We start from the raw sequence: 11275 nt of genomic DNA on the forward strand, positions 1-11275 counted from the left end.
ACATCCTGGTAATGAAGATTAAACAACAAAAGGGGCTATTTGAAGTGCTGTGAGTTGTAACCTGCTTGCTCTGGTTGCTCTTTTACAGTAAACGAATTCACAGTGATCAGAAAGAAATTCAAGTGCCCGTACTGCAGTTTCTCTGCCATGCACCAGTGTATCCTGAAGAGACACATGCGATCCCACACAGGGGAGAGACCCTATCCTTGTGAAATCTGTGGGAAAAAATTCACACGCCGGGAGCACATGAAACGGCACACCTTGGTAAGTAGGTGTCTTTGAAGTCGCTGGAGCGAGTGGTGGCTGGGAAACAGAGATGGTTTGTTCAGATTAGGGATAATAGGAGCTTCACCTGGCTTAGATTTAGGTTTTGTTCTCCCCTCTGGGGCTCCTCTGAGCCTCTTTATGGAGCTCTGAAGACTTCTCTGTGCTTTCCCCTCACCCTTCAAAGGCCCAGTGTTTTGCTGACTGTTCACCCAGAGCTAATCAACACCTGCTCAGCCAGAGGGTTCCCGAAGTGCAGACTACTTCCAGTAGCTCTTCCTGCCTAGTGCTCCTAGCCGCAAGGTGAGGGCCTGAGCTAGAATCTCTCACTCCGAGCCTCCTGTCTTCATGTAGCATACCGTTTCTTCCTAATGCAGTGCAGACTGCTGCGGAGAACCTATGCACGCACGCCTGAAACCAGTGTAAAGCAACAAAGCCTTTGCTTCTTTCAGTTCCTTGATCTTTTACTAAGGATTAAAGGGACTATGTTACCTTATTTAGCCCATTTTTTAAGTTTAAAAATAGCTATTAAAGGCTCTTGACTCGACTCCAAAGTTCAGTAGAAATGTTTCTGTCTCTAGTGCAAGTGTTTAAATGAATAATGTCGTCCCTGCAAGCTTTGCAGGCCACGTTGCTCCAATGTGCTAGCATTGCCGGGACCCGTGGTTTTGGCAGGCGTGCGACAGATTAGCTCAGTACCCTCCCAAGGGCCACTCACACCCCCTTCCCCTGCCCCATCTGCTGCTCTGCTTTCTGCTCCGTTTCCTGTCTGCCCCTGAGCTGCCCACCCCATGCCCAGTCTACTGCCTGCTGCACAGAGGCTGCCCACGCCACTTGGGCCACTGATGTCCCAGGTTGGTCACCCCTGTGCCAGCAGATAAGAAATTGGAATTGGCAAGACGCACAAAGATGTCCCTGACAGATGTTGGGGTTTTTGTTACTGTCCAGCTAAAGGGAAGTGCTGAATTTTGCAACAGCCCCAGTTCTAGTATTGAGGCATTTTTTTTCAAAGAACATTTAAAACTTTTTGTCACTACTGCCCTGCACGTGCGACTTGTTTTGTAACCTCTTGCCTCCTGAAACCATGTTCAGTTCCCATTTCTGGGAAGAATGATGATATCGTCAGCTGGTAGCCAGTTGTCTGCCTGCAACAGATGCCAGCGTAATGGCATAGCTTGCCAAATGGTGGTGTATACACAGGGTGGGCAGTTAGCCCGTACCACTTAAACCAGAATGATCAAGGGGCTTATGTTATCAGTTGCTATGGTATTCAGAGCCTCACCATCTTTTCCTTCCTTCCATGAGTATTTGTCCATTCGGATGAGTGCCCAGCCATCTGGTCTGGGGACTGACTGCTCCCTGAGATGTCCCTTTATTATTTCCTTTGGGTGTTAGTGTTCTGGTGCTCAATAGGCACATCCAAACAGTATGCTTAGTCTCCCTGCAGACACAAAGGTTTTTAGGCCTGTTGTTAGTTCTGCAGTTATAGACACCTTGTCGTGCCAGCTGCTTCCCTGGGTCTTTTTCGTTCTGGGAACAATTGATTTCTATTAGGATTTGCTACTGTTGCAGCCGAGACGGCTTCCCCCCACCCTTGAAATCTTGGTAACAAATACAATAGGAATGGGGTCTTTCTAATACAAAGGGGAAATTGGTGCTTTTTTGATCCTTCAAAACAGGTAAAGAGAGTGTGTTCCTGTCTTCTATAAAGTATTTTATGGATTAGGGGGGGAACATCGAGTAACACAGAGCACTTTGAGAATCCTGGCTAGACTATCCGTGTTAGATAAGGAAGTAAAAACCACGATCATTTTTGTTTGAAGCATGGTTCATTTTTGAGGCCTGTGTTTCTATTTTGGTCCAAAATTGTTCCTTTGGCATGAGGGGCCTCTCCCATCTTCTGATGCCACATCCCCGTTCTGACTCTGGAAAACCTTGTTAGCAACCCACTTCAGCTGACCCCAGTGGGTTGGACAGAGACTGTAACTGCCTTTGAGAACCCTTCTCTAGCCTGGGTCTGTTGCCCTGCTGTTTTCAGACAGTTAACGCTCCACCTAGGTGTAGTAAAAAGCACAGTGGTGTTGTAGTTTGAAATAGCTTTTAAGAACCCGGGTTGATAGACGTTTGAGAACAGAGAGAGCTCGCAGTGAGAGCGCCATCGGAGAGTACTGGCTTTGACCTTGCTCGCTTGGTGCTGACCAAATCGGAAGCTTTGACTTTATTGGTAGATATTGAAAAGATGAAGCCGATCAATTTTCCCTGCCACTCAGCTACGCAGCCAGGAAGAAAACTGAATATTGCCGTTGCAGAGGACCCAGGTGTAAAGGTATCGAGGTATCTTACACTCAGGGACAAAGGAATCACTGTCTCAGTTCCTATGTTTAGGTACGGTATGTTTAGCCCCCTCGGAGAGTCTAAAAACTTTGGGCTTTTTTCCCCCGCACTGAGGAGCCCAAGCGCCTGTGAAAATGAGGTAGAGCCAGCAGCATGGAACAAGGAAGAAATACATGGGCCTCGGTCTGCTTTTTCTAAAGGGATTGTCGCCCAAGGAGCCGTCTTCGTACCCCTGCCTACTAGTCTTTGGGCCACCTGTGCCTGCTTTAAGTGAACCATGCAAGAGGACAAGCAGTATAGCCCTATTCCTTTTCCCTAGGAGCCCCTGTCATCCCCACGTGCTATCTGATGACTCCGCTGCCAGGTTTCTAACTTGCTTCACTTTCTTCTTTACTGTACCTGTTGCTCAGGCTGTTGGGATTTTTTTTTTCCTTTGCTGTTTTGCTTTTCTCCCTTCCCCATCTCCTTGCTGACTGGCAGGTGGGATGCTGCTTCTGATGGAAGAGTCTGTTGCTTGCTCTTGTATAGCCAAGCACCTGTTCTCACAACTGAGCTGTGTCCTGTGAAAGGCATCACACAGTTGGGGCCAAATAGCTGCTTCCTGTGCTTGTTGCTGCTTGTGCGTGAGCAGCACATCCATGGCCAGCTTAACAAGGGACCTTAACAGGGCCAGGAAGGCTGTATGCAACTTTTTCCCATATTGGCACGTTTATCAGAAGTGCCCCACCGTTTCTCTCATCCATTACACCCCTTAGCTGGTGCCTTCCCGTGGAAAAACATGTGCATGTGTCACGATTATTGCTACAGGAAATAACCAAAGTCTGCTCAAACAGCCTGACCCTAAGGCCAGGAGTGTTCCCTTCATACTCTACTGGAGAAATGGCAATCAGTATGAAACTTGAGAGCCCTTCAAGGATAGAGTTTTTGGCTGCCACAAAATTAACGTGGGAGAGTGGACCTCTGGATCCAACAGGAACAAGGGAAAGCTGTTGTCATTGAGCTTGTCTTTGCACCCTCACAATCGCTTTCTGGTGACATGGGGATCAGAATTACTTGGGGATTCCCTTTCCTTGGAGCTGGGATGGGGAATGACCGACTCTTGTGGATTCATACTGGGCTGTTGTTAGTCACAGCTCTCAGTGCTGCCAATGCTACTCCTGAAGGCAGCAAGTGTGTTGGCATTTCACCCCTCTCATGTTTTTAGCCATGGTACCAGCTGTGCTGGTGGCTGAAAATTCATTTGCAAAGCCAAAGCAAATCTCTCTATTTATAGCTCAAGAATTTTTGCTTTTAACTAAAATGAGCTTGCTGCCACTGCTGCTGCCTGTTTTCCTCATTTTTGGCTGGAGGGCCCAACCAATATTGCATTGTTCAAGCCATCGCATTAATGCAGCAGGGCTTGCAAAGCATGGGAGAAAAGCAGTCATAGTATCCCTGTTGCCTGGTTGATAATTTAGGCACAAGGATTTGGTGAATTGTCCAGGGTCATTCTGCAACAGATTTGGGACCAAACTCCAGGCACAAGTCTCTGTCCACTGCCTCCTATAGGGGCCACTCTCTCTCAGAGGGGGGGATATATGGTAGAGCCATATTTTGGCCCACCTGTGCTGTGTCTCCAGATGACATTTTCTGGGCAGCACGTTTCCTGACTACGTCGAGTGAAGATGGGGCTGCTGTAATATTCCCCGTCCCTCCCACCATGCCTTTCTTCCCTGGGAAACCCACGTCACCACCATGTTTGAGCGCAAGGAAGCATTTGTTCTAAACTTGACAGACCAAGGAGCAATGGTCTCAAGTCGCAGCAAGGGAGGTTTAGGTTGGATATTAGGAAAAACTTTCTCACTAGGAGGGTGGTGAAGCACTGGAATGAGCTACCTAGAGGGGTGGTGGAGTTTCCACCCTTGGGGTTTTTTAATCTACATTAGGGGCTTGCAAAACGTAGCTGCGGTGAAGCGGCTACTCTGATGCATCTGTGGTAAACTGTCCCTTTGTCTGACTTTGAGCAAATACCTTTTTTTTTGTAACGTTGAGACCCATTCCTGGCAGCTTTAATGAGCGGATGGTAAAGGCCACTTGAAGAATTTGACTTTCAAAAATGCAGCAGGGATTTAAGGAGTGTGTGTGTGCATGTGCTGTAGTGCCCCTGGGGGATACAGGCACACTGAGAAAATGTCGACCAGTGATGGCTCATGCTACAATTACTGGGTTGACAGCCAAAGGTGATTCAGGGAAGGATTTTGTCCTGCATTATAAAATGCAGTCCTACTAATGTTATCACAAAGCAGAATGAAACACAGTGAGGATTCACATCACGCCAAGGAGCCATCTTGCCTGTCCATCCCTGATATTAGCTGGTGACAGTCATGGCCTACACTCCTTTTCTTCTCTTCCAATGAAACAAAGCATCGTTTCTCTTCTGGAGCATGCTTGCTGTTCTCTGCTTCATCTTCCCTGGCCTTAATTTTTTTTAATGTTGTCTCCTTTCCTAGGTGCACAGTAAAGATAAGAAATATGTGTGTAAAGTGTGCAATAGAGTATTCATGTCTGCCGCCAGCGTGGGGATTAAACACGGCTCCCGCCGCCACGGGGTGTGCGCCGATTGCTCCGGACGAGGCATGGCAGGCCACCTAGATCAGAACGGAGGGGAAGGCTCCCCCGACGAATTGTATCCCGGAGAAGGCCAGTACATGGAAGACCCCGACGACATCAAAGTGGAGGGAGACGAAGAGATGGGCGACGACGACGACATCAAGTGGAAGGATGACGTTGGGATTTCACAAGACGACGTGATTCTAGATGATGACAAAGACGTCGACTCTCCACAGGAGCAAGAGAACTCTGGGGAGAACGACAAGGATTTCACTTGGATTTCTTAGGGATTTTTCTGTTGTCGTTTGTAAGGGGAGGGGAGGGCAGGAGGAAGGAGCGTGTCGGGAAAAGCTACGTAGCCTTGTTGTCGTCCATGTGTGCAAAAGATTTTTTTGTGGTTTTTTTTCTTTTTAAACAAGCCCTTTCTCTATACCATTCGGATACTGTATTCGGAAACGTCACTTTTGGTGGCATCAGTTCCTTCCACCTTTCCCCTTCCTTGCCCCCCCCCATGAAAACATGACTGTCTTGGCCTCTCTGTGGGAGCAAATCAGATTGCATGCAAGTGACTTTGAGTTTCTGATGGTGTGAGCACTGTGTGGAGAGAGTGCGCTAAGGAGACTGTGAAGCATGTATTCCTTTGATCCATCTTTTCCACCCTGAATTAAAATACCCGGGTGGTGTTTGTGCCCCGAACAACGTTGTTAAGCTTTGTTCCAAATTCACAGCAGCAGTGGACTGACTTGCACACTGTAGGATCTTGTAAACAAGCCGACCTGTGCGGTGGAGGGTTTCCGCTGAGAACCCAGGCCTTTTGCAGAGAATGGATTTAAATATTTAATTTCTGTTGATGGTGTGGATTGGTGTCATTTGTGTTTTCACAGAGCCAGGTAGATCAAAAGGCAAGTTGAGTTGCAGCCTTAAGAGCTCCTTTCATAGTAATGGGGCCTCCACTTCCAAATACTTCACCGAGAACGATCATGAAATTATTTGGGCCTTCTGGCATCTTAATCGTGTCCAGTCTTCCAACCACGTTTGCTTCTGTTGGGTGGAAGGAGCAGCAGTGTTTCCCCATGAAACGTTTACTACGTATGATACACCCAGCAAGACGCGAACGGTTTAGCGCCCAGTGTGTTGGTTTGCGTGTGTTGTCACCTTCCCCCTTTGGTGTCAGCTGCCTTTTTCGTAGATATATGCAAATTTTAGTAAATCTACAGCATTTAACAAGATGAAGGGTCAACTGAAGTTGCAAGAAGCAAGGTGTGACGTCCTGGCTCTGTGGAAGTCAGTTGCAAAGGCGTCCTCGACTTTGTGGAGTTTGGGTTTCACCCAACTTGTGCCGTTCTTCCTTGCCAAGCAAAAACCGTCCCGCACAACTGGTAGGTTCGTTACCTAGGTTTAGTTAACCAAGGACACCTGAATTTTTAGTGGTTGGCTCCATGTAGACGTCTCCATTTAAGAACCTGATATCTCCTCTGGAGCGTCTCCTCTGTCTTGTACAGCTGAGTTTCCATGGGCCGGTTCAGTTTTTGCTCATATTGGCCACTGCTGCCTTCCTCTGACAACGTTTAAATCAGAAACCCAGTTCAAGTGTCCTGTTCATAGTAAAAGCTTCTGCTTTACCTCTCATCTCTATGCTTCTGGTGCTTTAAAAAAAGCCGAAGACCTCACTGTTTCCTTGCTTGGAGCAGATTTTTATACAAGAAACCTGCCACGAGAGGCAACCAGTTCAATCCGGAAGCCAAACGATTTAAAGGTGCTAATTTCTTTTTTTCCAGTGGTGGGCAAGGCAATCTCTTATGGGGAAAAAAACCCAGAAAAGTTCTTGCAGTTTAATTTTAAAAAGCTGGAGATCCTGGTTCGACCCAGAGAGGAAAATTAAAAGCAGATTTTTACTGTCCAAGATCCCAGTAAAGCAACTCTTCTGTAAGGATCTCAGCTATTCCAGGCTAAGTGGTGAGGGGTGATAGCATGGGAACCTGCTCCCCCACCCCCGGCACATGAACCATGGCCGGATTTCTAGGTAGTGCTTTCTCAAAAGGGTCGCATCACCGTGCTTTTGTACGCGAGTCCTCACTCCACAATCGTCTGCAGTCCTTTTGAAATTAAAAATAAATAAAGCTCACCGATTGACCTATACCTGCTTTTTCCTGCCCACGGTCCTTTCTATTTTCACGTTGTGCATAAGGCGTCCAGCAGCTTTGGGACTGCTGGCTTGCTCGTATCCATGAGTTGAACAAGTATTTTTTGTTGGTCTTTGTTTCCCCCTCCCCAAAACACTCCATATTCTCAACACCACCTGTTAGCTAAAAGTAAAGCTCTGTGATTGCTGTCTACGCTGCTGCTAAACTTTAGGATTGAGGAAGTTAAATGCGATTTGTTGCTTTTAACCAACAAAAATGGGTAACCAAATTTGTTAAATGTTCAAGGAATAGTGTGGTGGGGTCCTACTAAGAAACAAAAAAAACATTTTTATGAAACTGTAAAAAGGTGTTTTTGCATTTTAGCTTGTTGTAAAGCCCTATTACTGTATTTAAAAAATATTTTAAGATTGGACCTTTATATACTTTTTTCTAAGTACAGAAGAAATCAGCAGTTGTGTTCACTGTGTGTTGTTCATAAGATTAGCTCACTGTTTCATGAATTTGACTGCCTTCACCTCTCAGAAATGCAGGCTGTGTATTTATTGACAGTTATCCTGTAAATATTAGGTTTTTTCCCCTGAACTTCCAGCCATTGCCTGTTACATAGAGACAAATACATACAGTACTTCACAATATCTGTAGCTTGGCTTTTTATATAATAAATATATTTAAAACAGGAAAAAAAACCCAAGCCACACAAGAAACCTTCTGTTTCTAAGACATTCCATCTCTTTCATCCCCCTGACTCCAACGTAGAAATTCACTAGCTTGAGCTCATATGTTTAGGGAGAAACGAAAGGTTTCGCTCCTGAGCTGTCTTTTCCCCCTCTCCTTGCCCCGACTTGGGTGAACTTAATTTTATATTGAGGTTTTTGGGGTGCTTAGCTTTATTTTGTGTTTTATTTGGAAATATTTTATATATTGCTTTTTTTGTTTCCTTTTCCTTTTTTTTTTTTTTTTTAAATAGTGGACAATAAGCCAAATGGCTTTCAAAAATGTTTTTCTAAATAGTGCGAGTGCCATTTCTGTGCTCTTCAGGCTGAGACTACAAAAAAGAGAGAGAGAAATCCCCACAAAAAGCTAACGTGTTATAATGTTAAAATTATAATATAGCACATGCTTCTATATTACTAACATACACTATATATACCAAATAAATTGTTCTAATATGTGACGTATACTTTTAAGTGCTCTGATTTTGACGGAGGTGTGCACACTTGGAAACGAAGCCCTTTCAGGAATTCCTGTTTAGAGTTTCACACGCGTACAGGGGAGAGTCGCGGGGGTTGATTTTAAAAAGGGGAAGCGACTTTGAAAACGGCAACACAGTCGATCCGATGGAAAGGGGATGCCTTCTATACAACTTTCTCAGTTTTGTCACTACTTGCAACTGTGTTCAAGCCTTCGGTTCCACTGTCTTGACCTGTAGGGAAGTCTGTAAAACCAGGGGATTCGGGAGCGGGGAGCTGAGCAAGGAAAGAGGCCAGGTCCTAAAAACCTGCAACGCCGTCAGCGCGTGTACAGCTGTGTGTACGTGCTGAAGTCTTTCCAAGATCAGGGTCCCGGTTGCACCCATACCTCGTGCTTTTCTCTCTCTAGACACTGGTCCAATCTGCTGCCTATGCAAGTTTCTTTTGCCCTCCTAGGTAAAGAGACTCGGTGCAAGCGTTGCATCTATCCAGCAGTTGCTCAAATTAACCTCAAACCCCTGCTCTTTGTATCTCACTTCAGGACTTTGTATTTTTCATTGAGCTTCCCGTTTTTAATTTTTCTAAAATATATAGATCTATACAAATAGTTTCAGAAAAGTACTCCCTTTGTGGTGTATTGAAGCGTTTAATCACACTAGAAATATCGCAGCTTCTATTTTTTAAATGTTCCTTTACACACGTAAGCACTGGTCCCTGAATCTTGTTCTCGTTTTTATATAAAACAAAACGGTGCCAGTATTTCAGAGCATTTTGAACAAGGCTTTGATGATGTACAACAGTGGAAGCCACCATTTTTGATTGATATGCTTTTATCTATGCCACGCAAAATAAATACATCAAGAATACTACTCAATGATACTAAATGATGCACTCAGTCAGACTTCCATGTCATTCTGTATTAAAAGGTTTCTTTAACAATGCAGCTTAGGCTCATGGCATCTCCTCCAGTCAGCTTTTTTTTTTTTTGCTTCCAAAAATGTGTCTTTAAAAACTCCTGATTTGTGCAGCTTTGAATAGTTTCTTATATATATAAGGTCACCATAGAACCTCACAGAGATGCACAATGAGTTGGCAGGGTGTCGAGAAGAGGGGCATGTCTGATGAAGGTTTTCAAAGTGACTGACGTTTTTTAAATCGGTGTTTAGGTTATTAAAAGAATATTTTTTTATGAAAAGGAAGCTGACTTCAGCATTAAGCCTGATTTTTATCCTTTTGTATTTTGAATTATGCCTTGAAATGTTCTGCGGTTCCAAAGTGAAAATTGCATTCAGTTGGCGTTTTATATATATATATATATGTGTGTGTGTGTGTGTCCATTTTTTGGAACTCGTTACTTTGGGCTGGGTGTTCAACTCTTGCTCCTGACAAAGTTGTATATTCTGACTCTCCATCTGGGGTAGGGAGTTTGGTCCATACACTGCCATCTTTGAATAGGAATCTCTGCAAAAAAGCTCCACGTGGATACTTCCAATTTTGCACATCATCCTTAAAAAAAGAAAAAAATTAAAAAAAAAAAAATCCAAGAAAATGCAAAAACTGGAATTTTTTGCAATATTATGAAAGATAATCTTATTTTAGCTCATTCTGTGACATGTGCAACTCTTAAGAAAGCCATACTTAATGGTTCTTTTTATTTTTAGAGTCTATATTGTGTTTTGGATTTCTGCCTTTTTTTAGGATTTCTGCATAGTAAGAGTGCTGTGTGTATGCTTTCATATATATTTATTTTTCAACGTGCTTCAAACCTGTCTACAAAAATAAAACTAAACACACGGGGGGGGGGTGGGGGGGAACCAAGACAGTGCTTGAAGATGGTTGATTTTTTATTTTTTTTTTTTTTTGCTGGGAATACTCTATATTATACTGACTTTATATTAATTATTATAAACCTGTGTTTGTATTGGAGATGTGTTTAATATTTTGGGGAGGTGGGGAGATTTTAGTAATCAGAAGTCAGTGGGAGAACATGACTGTGTGTTGTACTGATTTTCTGTAAATGTAGTTCAGGTAAATATTACCTTCTTTTCTAGTTGATCTCACAGTTTCTTGTCTGCCTGGGCATGCCCGCGGGCTGCCTATCGATTATAATTACTTTGTGACGGGATTAGCGTAGACATACTTGCAAAATCAATCAGTTTCAATAAATTGGAAAATTGCTGCTAAAACATGGTCCTGGTCTGTTCGATGCCCATGGGAGTCCCCCCGTCTCTCTCGCCCGCGAGCCTGGCTGGCCACCGCTCTCCGGCCGCTGCCTCCATGGACAGAGGCAGCTCAAGCAGGTCTGAGCACCCTGGCCTGGAGCTTGTGGATGGAGGGGCCCGTGCGATGTATAAAGGAGCGTGCAGACTGCCTTCCCCAGCTGCAGATCCAGGGCCCGACGAAGCGAGCTGACTTTCTTCTCTCTGATGCCTGTGTTGCGAGGGGCTTTGCCTCAGTGGCTCTGAGTATAACACATCCATTTCCTTCCGGTAGTGGCCATCCCAAAGACCCCTTGCACCTGGATCCTGCTGCCCTCCTAGGGTTAAACCTGCTTTCTAGTCCCACCTGTGCAGCTTGTAGCTCCTTCTCCAGGCACAGCAGGGCTCAGCCACTGCCCTGGACTGTCCCAAACCCATGCAACCGCCCCTGCAAGGCTGCACGCATGCTGCAGTCCTGGACAGCACCGCTGCAGCCTGGGCCTGCCCCAGGCCCCTGCCTGCCTGCAGTGAAGGCCGCTGTGACTCTGGCCTGTCC

General features: G+C 45.1%; 1 protein-coding gene across 2 annotated transcripts in view; it reads left to right on the top strand.

Moving 5' to 3' along the window:
* Nucleotides 1–11028, top strand: part of ZBTB46 (zinc finger and BTB domain containing 46) — an 80486-nt gene extending 69458 nt beyond the window's left edge. The window contains exons 5-6 of one of the 2 annotated variants that reach the window (XM_006021663.3): nucleotides 89–264; nucleotides 5088–11028. In XM_006021663.3, the coding sequence (XP_006021725.1) occupies nucleotides 89–264; nucleotides 5088–5474 (563 nt within the window). In that variant the 3' untranslated portion in view covers nucleotides 5475–11028. Of the gene's footprint in view, nucleotides 1–88; nucleotides 265–5087 lie in introns of those variants that run through there. The other variant, XM_025201652.1, reaches the window with a different exon arrangement.
* The last annotated feature ends 247 nt before the right edge of the window (nucleotides 11029–11275 follow it).

Source organism: Alligator sinensis, unplaced genomic scaffold (assembly GCF_000455745.1).
Source record: "Alligator sinensis unplaced genomic scaffold, ASM45574v1 scaffold752_1, whole genome shotgun sequence".
Classification (NCBI taxonomy): domain Eukaryota; kingdom Metazoa; phylum Chordata; order Crocodylia; family Alligatoridae; genus Alligator; species Alligator sinensis.